Raw genomic sequence first — 16,911 nt, 5'->3', positions numbered from 1 at the left:
ATCTTTACGTGCTTGGAGCAGTACAGATTATTACTTGATTACTTGACAAGCACTTATCGAAATTGCCGGCTGTTCCAGCAACGTAATTAAACTTAATAGATATTCCACTTTCACGTGCTCCGTTTTCCCCTTTCGTCCACTAATTTACATCTGATATCACGTGCCTTTAATTCCCAAGATAGCGAGGACACAGTTCGCGTAAAGCATGACAGAGGAACGATAATTCTAGCTTGCCAAAAAAGATCACGCTGATAGATGTGATCGAAGGCTATCGCCGAGGGAGATCTAGGAAAGTGCAGGTCACCCCGCGAGGCGAGGGAAGGTGGAAGATCAATGACGCCCTCGCTAAAGACACAGCCGAAAAATTGATCTGCCGATAACGCCGACGGACTTTCGAAACGGCGAGCAAAATGTGTCGAAGCATGACAAGCCTGTACTAACAAAAACGATACACAACATTTCCGTGTATCTATCCCGACAATCGGGCATTAATTTCGTAAACAGTCCCTTGACTTTTTCGCTTTCCCTCGTAAAATAGAGGCGGCTGGTCCTGCCATCCACGAGCGGCGCGAGGACACGAAGGAAATCCGCTATCGGAGGCTCGGTTTCGGGGTCGATCCCGTATCGATTTCGATTTCTCCTTCAAGTTTCTCTACTCGTTGCTGATCCCCCGCCGGTAGCGAACGATTCGGACAGGCGGGAGAAGGGGATAGAGAGAGAAAAAAAAGGGGGAAAAGAGTGGAGAAGGAAAAGAAGGCGCGCGCGGTGGCGTGCACGTGTGCGTGCGTGTCGACGCGACAACGTGCTAGATAGGATCTCTCTGGTTGGTATGCGACGGAGCGGGCAATACGCGACACCCATACCGCGGTCGGAAACTAGCTGCAGGTTCCGTGACCCCGAAACCGGGGATACGATCTCCCGTTGATACTCGTCCGCGGGAGGAAAGCTCCGGACGGGTCTAATTGGCCGATAGCGATCGGGCGCAATTAAGGAATATTAAATGCGTCATTACGAACGCGCGGGAGAGTGAATACCGCCGACCGTGCCGGCCGCTGCGCCGGGAAATCGAATAAAACTAACAGGGTTGACGGCGTTGCGGCAAGGAATGCCTGTGGATGTGCTTTCTAAAGGTCCCCGTGGAAATGGGAGAGCGACTCGCGCTGGGGGGAGGAAAATTCAGATGTTGGGGGAGGCGTGGGCTCCGTGGGGGGCTGGAATGGTGTGATAGGTGATATCGCGAGTGGTCAGTGAACACTTTTTACCGACTCCAAAAAGGAGGAGGTTACTCAATTCGTCACGCATATTTCATTAGGTATGCATGTACAGTGGCGGACGAAAGAAAGTTTACAACTCTTAAAATCGCATAACTTTTTTCGAATTGGTCCAAACGACATGCGTTTTTTTTCTGAGAAGCTAGAAGGATTAGTTTGCTAAGTGACGTGTTTCGTTGTTTTCAAAAAAAAAAAATTAAATAAGTCGGAATAGCAAAAAAAATAGTAAATAGGGAATTACAGTTCGCGCTGATTTGGGGGATTTCGCGATTTTCCACCTTATTCTGCGATCTTTAAGCGTTTATAGCTCAGAGCAACGTTAACCGATTTTTACGAAATTTTAGGCATGTGTACAACTTACTTCAATCTACAAATGGGTTTCTTGAATTTTCATTACAAGCTCACAAAAAAAAGTTTAAAAAACGACATTTACTATCTTTTTTGCTATTCCTACCAATTGTATTTTTTTTTCAAAACGACGAAACACATCACTTAGCCAACTAATCCTTCTAGTTTGTCAAAAAAACTCATTTCGTTTGGACCAATTCTGAAAAAGTTGTGCGATTTTAAAAGTTGTATACTTTCTTTCCTCCGCCACCGATTTCGATGATTCTTTTTTTATTTGAAGGAGTATGAAAAGCCGGTGGTACCGTGTTAATTATTTTTTTATTATCTAGATACGCTAGATTTCCAGTGTTAATGTATGCTCGCGCATAACTTTGTAACGCGTGGACCGATTTGGATGATTCTTTCGTTGTTATATGGAGTATGATCCCCACTTGGTACCATGATAAATGTTTTCTAACCGACTTCAGACAAGGGTCACTAAAAATTAATAAATAATAAGCTTTTTAAACAAAAGTAAAAAACCGACTTCAATGTTGCGCTAAAAAGGATAAAATATATATTATTTTAAATCGTTGCCAAAATAGAAACAGAACTATTTTATCCTTTTTAGCGCACCTTTGAAGCCGGGTTTTTACTTTTTTTTAAAAAACTTTTCAGAAGGAAGATCGCGATAAACGCTGGGGTCATTTATGATTATAGCGAAGAGGAATTCCTTATCTCCCACATAATTCTAATTATTACTATGTATTTCGATCGATTTATTCGCGTGGCCTGTTCCTCCAAGCTTAGTATCCGAAAGCAACACCACCTACGATTTCCAATTACCGTCCACCGTGGCAGAATATGTACTCCCCGTGCCGCAGGAAGTAACGTGTTCCAATATTTTTGATACCGGCGTAAATTAATTACCCGTTACAGGTCCCACGTAATTATGGTGTCCTCTATGAGCCCCGCCAAACAAGCTTAAACCAATCAGTCGCCGTTCTTGAAAGCGTACACTTCTCAGCGTGACGTTGCAAAACACCCACACCGCCACGCTGACTACGCGGCTCCTCTGTCGCGATAATCAGGAACGCGTGTCGGAGATGCAGCAACGTAACAGCCAAACAGGATCACGAGACGAGCCGCATTTAATTACACCGAGATGATTGCTAATGACCGGGGCACGAGCCGCGAGTTTCGTGGCAAGCGTGAAACGCTTCAACCCTCGCCTTTGACGGCCGTCTACGTAGTTGGACGATGCCTTGGCAGGCGGATGCATCCATAAGCGCATAATTGGATGCAAATACGAACGTCCGATACCATCGGGACGTTACACATAAATCATCGATGAGAACGGACCGCGATAATCTGCGGGATGATGGTTGAATTGGCCGTGTCGGTACGTCATTGGCAAAGAATCGTGATGCGAGGGATCTATGCAAACATTCACCGGGCATCAGTCCGCGCTCTGTTGATGCGCGTGAACGAAATCGGTTGTTTACGTATCGTCGTGTCGATACTGCTAGTGCAGGGTAGGTACTATAAATATTGTAAACTGGGATAGAGAAATCAATCCTGCGATACTCGCGATGACTTACTGTTACCCGTGTTACCAATGACAAACGTATAATCTACGTGGGATATGATCTTCCTGTATGACGAGTAGCTTAATTCCACGCTCGGATCAGGGACCAGGGATCTACAAAGCTACACCGAATTAGTCAGCAGAATTTAGAGGAATAATTCCTATTCCCATTGGAACCCCCTCTCGCATCGAAAGACTAAACTCCCAACACCCCACTACCGCTGTGCCATTATTTCCCCATTCTTTGCTCCAGATCTGCTACTTCCAATCATGGACACGCGATCAACGATCTGCGTGGCGATTCACGTGTCGCGGCACGAGCCAACTGAGGTCGTACGCCAGCGATCCGTGGATCCTCTCCTCGCGGACGCGAACGGGCACAAAGCGCGCGGACACCGCGAAGACACCGGCAGGAGGATTCGTTCGTACACGGGTAGCGTAGCTCGTGGAGCGAGCGAACAAACGAGTGATTTAGTCGGCTGGATCGAGGTCCGCATACCGAACGACTGTGACCGACTCGGTACGGATCGAGACCCCGTTGGGCCTCGAGGCCTCAAGGCCGCCGAGCTCGTAAAGCCAATTCGTGCCTCTCCCTCGTTCGCCGCAGCGGATTTTCACCGCGCCGGACGGAGAGGCGAGAGGCGACGACACGCGTGCATCGCGGCCGTAACCCGCGAGCAAGTACCCCGTCAGCGACGTCGACCACCGCGGGACCTCGCCGAGGAATATCCATCGTTAATGTTAATGTTTGCAAATTGTTGCGTTGCGCCCGTGAACGCTGGGTAATTGCTGGTTACGAGCGAGCCTCGCCGGCACTCTTTGTCCCCTCCTTGAACGGGCACGAAGTAATTTCCTAGCTTTCGACGAGATAATTTCACTCGTCTCGCCGCTATCGGGGACGAGAAATTCTGAATGGGGCACGGATCAGCCGGGGATCTAGGTGTCTCGCGATGCCCCGTCGAACGTGAATGAGCCTGCGGCTCCACCAGCCAGGAGACACGGGAGATTTGTTGTGCTTACTATAGCGGGAAGGAATTCGACGGCACGAAAGCGCCGCAAAAGCTGCGCAATTTACAGGCCGCTTGATAAGTGGCAATCACCTTGGCAGACGACCAAACGCCATCAATCTTCGTTGAATCCGTCGTGTTATCTGCTTAATTTTTCGCTCCCCGGCCTCCAGGGGCGCTAATTCACCGTTGTCGAACAAGCTCTGCCCGCGGAAAGCTGCGGCCCGGAGATTCACGGGAAAGATAAAGCTTCCTCGTGTTCCGCGGCTGGCGAAACCGTAGAAAAGCAGAAAATGCGCGCGCGCGCGCACCAGCCGCTGTAAATTGGGACACGTAGCCACGATTCCACGAAATTTATCTGATCGAAGTCGCTGGGGCAAATCAAGTAGCCAAGACACACACGCTCGACGTCGGATCACGAGCTGGGAAAACAGAACGACAACACATCTGATAAATCCGCATCGACGCCGGGCGGCCGAGTTTGCGCGCCTATCCATTGTGAAAGAACATTACCAGCGATCGAACTTCGACTTCGCGCGGGGACAGTTCGAGTCTGTGCTGAAATTTTCCATCTGGCGCGTTGGAAATGCTGTGAATACATTTTGTAGCGATAGAAATCCGAATAAAAGGGGGTGCCGTTTCCTGAACGTCTTTAAACTTCACAGAACCCAATTCTACTTGAACAAGCTCGTGTAATAAATGTCAAATCTCGATGCTAATGCACGAAGAGTCAAATTGGAAGGTTGTAGTAAGAAAGAATGGAAACTATTAAGGGGGTAGGTTACCCTCAGCAGCCCAAAATCTGGCCCGTCTTCAAACGCATATTCTGAAGTAACAAACGAAGATAGAGATAATTTTTTTTTTAATTTTTAATCGTCATTTCGTTGACTTTAATGCATAAAAAGAAAATTTTAAATATATTTACAGGGAAAAAAGGTATAAATATAAATGTGAGAGCGTGTACGCGATGCACCGTTCTGATGATGAACACGATTCCACTCAGGTGAATTACCTAAAACACGGAGTAGAGGCATTTTTATAATCTATAAGACAGTCTCCATCTTGTGTCGAAAGCAAAATTTTGATGAACTAATTAATACAATTTTTATGTTGATGTATATGGTTTTATCCTCTTTTCGTAAGAAAAATATTTTTTCTTTTTTTTAAGAATTTATATTGAAAATGTGCTCCCGACACATTGTGGAGAATAGTTTCCTGCACCTCCCTGTGAATTTTTATTCAAATCGTTGGAGCGGTTTTCGAGATTTTATGTGTACCGTTTTGCAAAACGTAGTTTCTAGGAAATCGCGTTTAAAGTTGGACATGCAGTTCTGTGTAGTCATCCGATTTCATGTACAGGCTCGTACATAGTTGGCTGTAATTCCTTCAATTTTTGGAATTTCGGCACCTGGTTGCGCTTAAAATACGTAGAAAAGATGTAGCTATCGGAATGTGCAAAAATCCTAAAAAAACAATATTCGAAAATTTTTAGGGTAACCTATCCCGTTAACGCGGTTAATCTTTACCTACTTCGTCGCTATCTCACCCAGTTTCACCCCCTCAGCCTTAACACCATTATCTCACCCCTTCTCTTAAATCGTTTTAAACACCCGTTCGAAGCTAGAAGACTCGCAGAACTATCAAACTAAAATCAAACAACCCGCAGAGAAGCATCAAAACATTGTTGGTAAGACGAAGCAACCCCTACCGTTCCCACCTGTTAAAATTCAGCGCTCAATACCGCGCCAGTCTATCCCCTTTAACATGCGGCCTTGCTCGCCCCCGTTAAACAGACTTGGCCGCACACGTACACGAGCGACCACACACTGCCACCCGGAGTGTGGGTCGTCAACACACAGTCAACCGAGCAGCCCTGCCCTCCGCCCCGTCGCCATCATCCACCCCCTTGCACAGCTGCTTCCCTCCCCATTTCCACCCGCTTCGACCGCCACCCAGCTCCCACCGATCTTGTGACGTCATACTGCGACGTCGTCGATGACGTCATTGTTGTACCGCAGTTCCGTTCATCGATCGACGCCCACCCCCCTGCACGTTCAGGGGCGGAAAACCGAGTGCCCCCGTTGCCACGCTTTGCTGGAAGCTTCCCGCTACTTCAAAGAGCTCGCGGGTCTCGCCGTGCCGCCTTTGACGCGATCGCCACCGGCCCTCAAACGTTCCCTGGGCGCGATATTTCGAGCGAAGCGTTCGGTTCCGCGAATGCTCTGGCGACTCGTTTCGCAAAGGGAGAACTCGGATGTTGATTCGATTGATCGACGTGTCAGACGTTCAAGGATTCGGCGGCTGAATGTCAGAGAAGCTGCCCGCGAAGCTCCGCGGAGCCGGAAATTTTGCTGGCAATGTCGCCACTGTTGTCCTTGACTCCTTCCACGGAGCCCGCGCGCGCCCCGTTGCATCGCGCTTTTCGATTCCATTGCCCTGCACGTGCTCGGCTAACGCTGGACACTGGATTATGCATCGCCGCGGTAGCTGGCCAGTCGACTCTCAGGCATCAGGCAGTGCCTGCGTTCCTCGCGATCGGAGAAAACTATAAATCAACGCGGGAGGCCAGGAAAAGCGTAGAAATTTATTAGCGGTATCGATAGCGCGGCTAATCGACAGCATTTCAAACAACTGTCTCGAACATTCCCCGGCGAGGTCACGGCAAGAGGACGACAGCTTTTGCGCATGAAAGTTAAATGACGCGTATGCCTTAGAAGACAGTTAGATTAAGTTATTCCTCTCGGCCGCGATGGAATGCCTTCGGTACGGAGGCACGGAAATCGAAATTACACGTATAAAGTCGGTAAATGGGTCGATGGGCGAGCGACGAGTCGAGGATGTAGAGGCCGGGGGAAGGGAAATGCCCCAGTGGTAATCAGACAACGAATTCTATTGCACAGAGAGCAATATGATATTATCCTAGGTGGCTTCGAACCAGCGAACTCGAATCCCCAGAAGGAAGACATTTAATTTGAGCGTTCGTTAAGCCAACCAGATTACTGCGTTGAATCAATACAGAGCTCTCCGGCAGTGGCAGCAATTAGCTCGTACATGCCACTCTACTCTCATATTCAGTGGACTCCCTCGCCTTTCAGTAGAAGGAACAAGTCTCTCGGATGAATATTCCTACGCCTGGTCCTCCGGAAGCACGTTTTCTGTGTTTTTCTTCCCTCTGTTCTGTCACAGCATAAAAAGTTTCAGCGGGAGCACGTGGACGACAGTAGCGACACTACCTTTTCTCCACCTCCTTTGATAGCTCTTGCATTTCTACTCGATGACATCACAGAGACTCACTTTGAGGCGGCTAACAGTACCGTTATGTTTATGACGAGAAAGTGCAAGACGGAGGAACGCCTAGGTCTCCAATGGATCGATGCTTTCGTTACTAATCCTTGAAAGATTAATGCTCGACTTCCTGGTTAAGGTCTAACTCTTACACTCTGATAGTTGTAATTGCCAGCGAGGAATACTCTCAGCTATCTCGCCACTGACATCTTTAAATAATAATAAATTCCTAACTTCCGAACATTCTCCAATGCCTCAACTTTAATTACCAACGCTTCGGAAATCGCGAACCCTCGGGCAACCCGCAGAAAATAACATTCGGAGTTCTCAATCAGCCGGACCCACCCCGGATCATTTATTAAAGACTCTTTACCCTGCGATACGTTTGTGGAAGATCGATAGAACCTTTTTCCGCCGGTCGGTCATTCACCAAAGAGTTAGCACCTAGACCGGTATTTACGTTCCGCGGGTCTGCGAAATGCTCGCGTCAAAGCACGCTCGTGATGCGTCGTCACGGCTCTGTTTTGGCACGAGTTACGACATCCCCGCGGCCCGCCACCCTGTCCCTTCTCGTTTTTCCTCGCGGCAACGTCACGCGGAACCCAGTCGCGCGACGCTCTAATCCCGAGCTTCGTCGTTAAATTTAAACCCACTGACACGCCGACTATTACGCGAGCAGGGTAACTCTCCTGACCCGCCTCTTCCTCCGCTCGCTTTTCTCCGTCGTTTCCCGGAAACGATTGCGCGACGATGCGCGCCCGTGACACCTCTGCAAAAATTACGTACGCCACGTGACGCTCGGTTCCCAAGGTCGCCAACCAAATACACCAACCCTTGTGAATGAATGCCGATTCCCCTCTTTTTCCTCCTTGCTCCCAGGAGACGGAACTTTACGGTCAATTGCTCCGGGTGGATGTTGAGATCGATCCTTCCATCAACCTTTCAATACCCTAGATTGACCCTCTTGACAGAGGTGTGTACCCTGCCATCCATATCGAAGGGTGAAGAATCGAGTGGTCGAGTCTGATCCATTTACTAGACACTTGGCGCAAGAAATACAGCGATCTCGCGGTGACACGGGGACCAGACGACAAAATCATAGATCACTGCCGACCATTAGCCGGGGAGCAGTTTTAAGTGGATCTTTGATCATGCCAACAGCGTGCAATGAGACGTCCCGCGGTAATCGGCGAGGGAAAAAGTGTGTTCGAAATAGACCGCGAATCGATACAAGCTCTCCGTTACCTCATTCCAAGCAAACGGGCCGTCCAGTCGGTAGATTGATCATCCAGGAATGAACGCGACGATGGTCCCTGATGCACGCGCGGAGCCTCCTCCGTCGGCTTCGCGTTGGAGCGGGAAACGAAAGCGAAGAGTCGGCTGTTCGCGTTGCCGCCGGAGCTGGTGGCGGCTCCGTGTTCACTGCGTCATCGTTCGGCCGTCAGGTCCGCGACGGTTTACGTAATTCGCGAGCGGAATCGCGGGCCGCGTGGCCACGGGGACGCGTCGTGGCGGCGTGACGCGGAACGGGGAATCCCGTCGGGCGAACTGAAACGGGCAGCCGGGGACGCGATATCGACAGCACCCGCCGCCAACGACGACGACGACAGAGAGAGCCGCGGCAACGTCGAAGGAGACGGCGAAGACGGCGACGAGGACGGCGATGCATAACGCCCGAAATAGCATCGTCCTTGGCGGCAGGTGTGACGTCGTCGTGCCGTCGGTCGGTCGATGACGGACGGGGGCGGCGCGGTGACGTCAGAGGTAATGCCACAGCCTGGCGGAGTCCGCGACGCAGCCACGGAGCTTGCGCGGCGGTTCGTGCGTCAGGTTTGAATGAACCTGGCCACAGCGAGGGAATACTCGCGCACCTTCCGTCGGCCGTTATGTATTCTTTCGCCGGGAGGGGGATACGTGAGCCCTCTAATCGATTAAATAGACACTCGGCTATGCAAATCGCCCGACGGATTGCGTCCGCGTGACGTCGCCGCGCATAGGCACCGCGGGCTTTTGGAATTTCGAGGTGCACCGAATCCTGACGCGGCTCGTCAGACCGTTACGCATGCGTGCTCCAAGGAATGGTCCCCTCTTCCCGAAGAACAGATTCTGCCGGGGGATGAACGAGGGAAAAGTGTGCTGCAAGGTGAAGGAACTCGAAGGACCAGAGTATTAGAAAGGGATCGAGCGATGGCTTAGGTCATGGTCTGAATGCGAGAGGAGCCGATGGAGTTCCGAAAATACACATGACGCACAGTGGGGAAATTTTGCGATTTTATGGCCAAAACACAACAATAAACTTTTGAATTTGACAAAATTAATGCATACAACATAAATGTGTTAAAAAATTTCAAATGTATGCTGTAAAAACGGCAAAATTATTTGTTGCATTATATCCTTGGTACCTGATGCCTACTACTGTACACAAAATTTTAATTCATGGTCGTCACATAATCGAAAATACTGTCCTTCCAATTGGACAGTTTTCGAAGGAAGCTCAAGCACGGAATAAGGATATTAAAAAGTACCGACAAAATTTTTCTCGAAAATGCTCAAGGGAAAAAACTATGGAGGATGTTTTCAATTGGCTTCTATTATCGTCATATCCACTAATTAGTAATCTAAGAAAACTTCCCGATAAGAAATTAAAAAGCTCGTCATCAGAAGCGATAATCCTTCTTCTATGCCTTGCTGCACTGTAGCAGAGGCATGCTCTGAGAAAGAAAAAAGCGATTCTGTCTGGGAGTACTAGTTTTAAGGGCATATAATTTCATAGGTTCAAGTGTATAAATGTAAATAATACAAAAATCTTTATCGTTCGTAATTTTTGTAAGTGCTGTTTCTCGGATAATTTATTTTCTCATATATCGGAACGTAAAAGTGCCGAATTTTATATATTAAAAATAAGTTTTCAAGTTTCGACCACGAAAATGGATATAGTTCTTCAATTTCGTGGTTTTGGCCATAAAATCGCAAAATTTCCCCACTGTGCGACGGTTCGGACGATAAGATGAATGGACGAATGCAGGTATAGCGGGAGTCCTCGAGGTCCGACATCGCTGAAGCGTCAATTTTAAGTCCCCAATGAGACCCCTCGATCGCCAAACACCGCGAAAAGAGAAATCATAGCCGGCGGTTCACCGTGTCAAAACTCGCGCGCGGAATACATACGTTTTCGCGGTGAAATCTATTTCAAGTGAAACAAGGCCGTGCGTCAGCCAGTCGCGTTACACATTTTTACTCGGTCCGCCCGAATTACCATAAACCTCTCGGGCATGCGACCGCCACAGTCGCTTCGGCTGTGTGCATGCATCGCGTACAGCCGTCTTTTATCCTTTCTTTCTGCCTGCCACCCCCTACCCCCTCCGCTTTGACTCTCCCTTTGTCGCTGTCTCTCGCCTTTGAATCGAACGGACGCGTGATCGCTATCGATCCGTCGCTAATCAACCGTGCTAAAACACAACGAATTAAGTCCTCCCGGTATTTATAGCGCCACCGTCTGACTACTGACCCTTTCACCGCTGGCACGCGCGTTCATATGCATCAACGTCACTTATCGATTCCAGAGTCATTATGCGAGTCGCAATCTCATTACGCGGCTCGTGTAATCTCTCTCTCTCTCTCTCTCTCTCTCCCTCTCCCTCTCCCGCTCGCTCTCACCCACGTTCACCCGTCGCGTGCGTTCTCAGTCGGCTCGTAATCAGGTTTTCGGCTGAGAGAAGTGGAGACGGGGGCTGGTTCCAGGCATTTTCCAGCCGAGGCCGGCTCGATTTTGAACGCTTCTTTCCAGGCGATCGCCTTTGCAATTTCGACGTTACGCAACGCGAAATCGCCGCGAGCCCGTCGATCGACGTTTATCGACGTTTACCGGCCCGCGCCGAGCTTTAGGTGGATCGTAATTATCGCTGGCACCCACTGGGGATCTTGTCTTCCCGCGAGATCGCGATCTATGAAAGTCTATCCGCGAACAGACGCGAGGGGATCGATAGATAATTGGAGAAACGGCGTAGCACTTGTGCAACACGTATCGTGTGCCCCGTCTATCCACCCTCGTTTCCGCGTCCTCGGTGATTCTCCCCTCGTGTCCTGATCGCGTGTCACTCCCCCGGAAACGAGGGGATGCTCGACGCCACGCGAAACCGCAGCTTCATGAAAAACGCAGCGACTATCGAGCAACAATCTGTCATCGCCTGTCTGCGATTCGAAGTCTCGATGTCGATGCCCCGAGGGGGTGGATATATTGTACCCCTAATTGCGATTATCTACTCGGGAATGAATAGACAGAAGATAATTCGTTGCTCTATCTTTCCAATGGGTGAAGGAGAAGAAGCAATTTATAAATTATTGTTCCATTGAAACGAGACCGACTCAAGGACACTGAGGCACCCGGAGGGGTGCGGGTGGCAATGTAACCAGGACTGACGTAATTCAAGAGCTTCGTAAGAAGAAAAGAAAACTGAATTTTATTCTGCAAATAAATTTGTATAATCAACTAATGAATTTTATTGAATTTGCAGTAAAAATACTTTTATCCCTTCAACTCGCCTCCCCCCGAGAAATCCCGAGTGCGCCTCTGCTCGAGGGGGTGGGCCAACCGACGTCGAGCGGTGTCAAGACGTGCAACCCCCTCGAAATTTGAAGTGTCGGGCTGGCGAGCGCGGTGAGTCGTCGGTCGTTCATCGTCCTAGCACGCTGAAAACGTGAAAAGTGTAACGGCACGTGATGCCCAGCGCCTTCGTCGTCTCTTTAGTCGCCTTTGTGGCCCAGCCAAGCAGCCGCGGATCGCCCGCCTCGCACGTATATTTAGTTTGCCCAGTAAAACAATGCAATTGGCCTCTAGGAAGCGCTGCCCGTCCCACGGGCACTTGCCGTCAAAATACTACCCAGCTTTACGATTCCGCGAAACAATCCCGACCATTTACTTACCCTCGTTCCATACCCCGATCGCCGTGCGACTACCGTCTATAAGAATCTTTTTAAAAATCCACCAACTACAAGCGCTATATATGGAGTGCAAAGAAGGCCAGCTAAAGATACGTTCGTCGGAAATAGAAGAACGCAGTGTTATTATCTAAAACCGCGGAAAGTATACATGACGTTGAGACTGCCTTTCCGCAGCGAGTACGTAAACTTTTATCGATTACGCGTTGCGATAGGTCCAAATTCCTGTCTCGTGCAGCAATCTAGCATTCGCGTTGCCGAGCATCGCCCATTACTTTCCCATCCCGGCGGCTGGCCTGCCGCATTATGGATTACCAATACGATAATTATTCGTAATAAAATAAATTGCATTTCGTTATTACACGGAGATAATCGGCGAGGATTTGATCGTTCATCGCGGAGATTACACCGCGAGAGGACCGGCCGCGCGCACGGTAAGTACGCGGAGCGTTTAAAAAGAATTAAGTAGTTACGGACGTGCCAGCTCAGACACGCCGCGCTCGATGCACGTCCCGCTAATGTCTGAGTCTGATTGCGCCTAACTACTTGCGCCGCGGAAACACACATTGCCTAGCACGTTGCACGAAAGCTCATTAACCGACACACTCTCCGGTGGCACGCGTGTCACCGGCTTCGACCGCCGATTTTCCACGGCGAGACCGTTCCGGGGAGCGTTCACCGATCTGCGATCGAGACCTTTCAGATCTCGCGGCCGATATCTCTATCCTACCCCCTCCGGGCTGTCCACCGCCGTCCGGATTTTTTCTCTGCCCCACCGAAACCGGCGTATATCGCAATTACATGCCCACGTAACGGTCAAACTGACAGCCGATCGACTATCGATAGCACGGCGGCCGGTTAACGGTACCAGCGCCACAGCCGCGGTCTTAAAGCAGCGCGAACGGAAGTCATAAGCGGTGATTTACCATTGTCACGGCCGTTTACCAGCGCCGCGAACCTGACAATCGGTTTTCGCAATTCGACCGGCCGGGCCCTCCGCACAATGCTGCAGAACCGGTGACCGCACCTGCACGCTCGCGCCGCACTCCACGCGCGGTTATATTTGTTCTCGTTCCCGTGCTCTCTTCTTTCCTGCGCGGGCAGGTCTCGTGCGGGCCAACTATGCACGCGGAAAAGAAACGCGCCTTGCACTCGGCCGACTGCCAGACTATATTTACCTTAACGTGCCGATTACACCTGTAACGAGTCCTATCGGGGCGGCTATGGTCGATCGAGCGTGCCTCTCGGCCACTCCAATATGGAATCTGTCGCTGGGCACGAAGAAACAGGCGCGGGTGAATAATTTAACAGCGCCGTCCCGCTGATTCGATTGTGCAATCTATAAACAACGACTCTTGCGAAGGGAACGAGGGGTTACGGTCTTTTCGAGGGATCGACAGGTCGAGGGCGACGGAGGTGCTGCAACGACGGGGGTGCGATTCGGATGCGAGTGTCAGACGCGATATCGACGGTTTTGCTTAAAAGTGGGTACGCAGCCAATCGCGGAGTTGCAACCTTTAGATCCCTCTCGCAGCTGAAATCGATTGGCCAAGGAGAAGTGTCCAGGGAGGGGGAGATTCGTCCCTTCGCTCTATCGTTCGCACCTCATCTCCTTTCTTCTTTAATGCCATACCCATTAACCTTTTTCGTTTCTTAACTCCGACGCACGCGACTGTGATCTACGCGCTATTGTTGCTGAACGTTGTGACAGTTTTGGGCGGCTTGAAGGCCCGTTCGATGAATGCTTGATAGGAAGGAGAGGGACCGAGTGACAGGGAAGAGATGAACTATAATAAGAAACGTAAATTCCAGTGACAGATCACGCGAGAGGTTATCGAAGATCCATATTAACGGTTTCCAACATCGGCGCGGTATTTTAAAAGATCTCCATCGCATTTATCCATCCCGGGCCATGGATTTTTCACAAATTCAATTTACAATCCGTAGATAGCTCTCGCCTGTCTATCAATTGCAATCGCGATATTCGATGGAATTAAAAGTCGTGTCACAGAGTCTACTTAGCGCGACCACTGAAATAATCAACGAAAACTATATATACGGAGCTGTGCATTTGAAATGACCGCCTTCGTTTACGTCAGTATCATCGCACCCAGAAGTGGGTCGAGAGCCCAACTACGTAGCAACACCTGCGACGATTACATTCGATTGTACAACCCTGCAGGCGCAAATTAAGGTGAGAAATTGCAAGCGCACCACCCCCATACGATCCAAGAAATCGACGATCAAATCCCACTAAAGATGTTCAATCCATAACCACCAGCATCGTCCAGCAGACCGTTACCACCACCAATCACCACCACCACCACCTTTAACCGCAACCTGACCGCCATCAGCGAGCATGTACGATCCTTCGATCCTTCGTGCGCGATGGTTAACTAATACAGGACTGTCTCAAGGTCTTTGACTCCCTTTGCTTGCGTTCTGTTTTTTTTTTTTTTTTTTAATAACTGACTTACACTTGTTCCAATGATCGTGCCGTTGCGCCGCGTGATGCTCGAGGTTCCGATGATGGTCATGATTGTTGTTGGTGTCCGCCGCGATGGTGACCTGGTGGTACGGTGTGGCGGGCAGATGGATCGTGGCCGATCGATCTCGTTGATCGTGGTCGCGATCGTGATTGTGATCGACGAGTAGATGCCTGCCGGTGGTAGCACGCTGGTGGGTGGTCGCAGCACCAGCCGCGGCCGCTTCCGTGGCCGTATCCTCCACGGTACGCATCGCACGTACGATCAGCACTGTCGCGCCTCGTTCTTCCTCGTCTCATTCACCAACCGGTCGTACACGATCGGCCGTCGATCTCTCGTGGTCCCTTAAATGTCCCAGCACGGACGGTCGATGGCCGCGACGATCGCGACCATCCTACGCGAACGATCTCGCACACTTTTTCTCCGTCTCCTCGCTTCCCTCCTCTCAGCTGCGTTCTCTCCTCTCGCGGCGACGCAGGCACGCACGCGCGCACGTGCTCCACCGGAACGCTAAATGGAAAAGTCGAGCCTCCGGATGTTGCACGTGGTCGCGGTCTCACTTTCAGCAGGACTCCGCGGGTAGGCACGGATCGATGATGGTTCCTGCGTCGTCTTTGAAATCGAACTGTTCGCCGATCGCGATCAGTGTCCATAGACGAATCGCGTCAGCCTCGGAATGGCATTCACAACGAGCACGCTGTGACGTTCGCCGGGTGAGAAAATAAGGTGGACCAGAGGCGATGATGAACGGACGGGTGAAAGTGAAAGGGGATGAAACCGGGAACTGTGTCGACGAAAGCTCGCACGATCGATAATTCTCACGGCTCGTAAACACCGGCTGTACCAGTCAGCGGGACGTAGAATCTCTCGGCTGTATCATTACAGGTGCGGGCGAAAGAAAGGGAGCGAAGCGGGCGGAATGACAATCAAAAACGGGACGTACGTGCTCTAAGATCCAGCCGAAAACGCACATACACACAACTCACCCACAACACATGGAAAAGAACGAAACAACGATGTGACGATGATGATGATGATGATGATGGCACACGTGTATCACCGACCTGTGTACGCTGTGTGGCCAGACGGATCCTTCCGGACGTCCTCGGAGGTCAACACTCCGCGAAGGAGCCCAAACACTTCTGCCCTGGGTACTCGCATGCAGGATTCTTATCTGTCCACCGCGATCTGCCGGTTTATCGTTCCCCCGTCACCGCGAGCGGCATCGCTCGCGCGATCCCTCGTTGGTTCCTTCGACCTTGTCGTTGCCACGTTCTGCTCGTAACGCGGAATCTCTTCGGCCTCGACTAGTCCACACCCGAATCACGTTCAACCGCGAAGCTTCTCTCAAAAGTTATCGTCCACTTCTTCTACGTGCCAGTGCGTGGTCACGGGGCACGCAGAGCCCGAAACGCGGAACCACGCGCGTCCAGACGCGCTAGCCTCCCTCTCTCTTCCGTTGGTCACGCGAAACTCAAACACAAACGTCCTTGGCTGCACCACCGGTTTTCTTCCTACCTCCTGTAATCCCAGGTGTTTCCGCACTTTTCACGCGCGCGTTTTACGACGTCAGCCGCTACGGATTATCGTCCGCGGAACAGCGAGGCACCAGACAGAACCTGAGCGGTGTGTTGCGCGGGTGGTAGACGGCGAGAAGGAAGGAGAGCGAGAGCAGACAGACAGATAGATAGATAGATAGATAGATAGAGAGAGAGAGAGAAGAGAAAACGGCACGAATGTTTTGCAAGAAAGCGACACGCTCTCGCACGGGTGGCCGGCCGCCGCGTAACTGAGTCCGGATCGCGCGCGTTCCTCCGCTATATTAAAACCGTAGCGTGTGTAGCGACGGTGGCGGCGGCGGCGAACGGAGAACGGCGCTAACGATGACGTCACATGCCTTCGGACGTCATAACCCGGGGACGCACACGACAGCGGTCGACGGATCGATGGACCTGGCTCGAGTGAGCGTCCCTATTGGCCCACGAGGCCGATGATGCCGCTACGATGAC

At 50.7% G+C, this 16,911-nt stretch overlaps 1 protein-coding gene across 5 annotated transcripts in view; it reads right to left on the bottom strand.

The window, feature by feature from the left end:
• The window catches only part of Hr38 (Hormone receptor-like in 38), a 45,883-nt gene extending 29,206 nt beyond the window's left edge, over positions 1-16,677 (bottom strand). For 2 of the 5 annotated variants that reach the window (XM_076823322.1, XM_076823324.1), the window contains exon 1: positions 14,894-15,947. In XM_076823322.1, the coding sequence (XP_076679437.1) occupies positions 14,894-15,155 (262 nt within the window). In that variant the 5' untranslated portion in view covers positions 15,156-15,947. The other 3 variants (XM_076823325.1, XM_076823323.1, XM_076823326.1) reach the window with 3 other exon arrangements.
• Positions 16,678-16,911: the final 234 nt, after the last annotated feature.

The sequence above is a fragment of the Andrena cerasifolii genome, chromosome 11 (genome assembly GCF_050908995.1).
Source record: "Andrena cerasifolii isolate SP2316 chromosome 11, iyAndCera1_principal, whole genome shotgun sequence".
NCBI lineage: Eukaryota > Metazoa > Arthropoda > Insecta > Hymenoptera > Andrenidae > Andrena > Andrena cerasifolii.
This window is presented reverse-complemented; position numbering and strand designations above follow the sequence as displayed.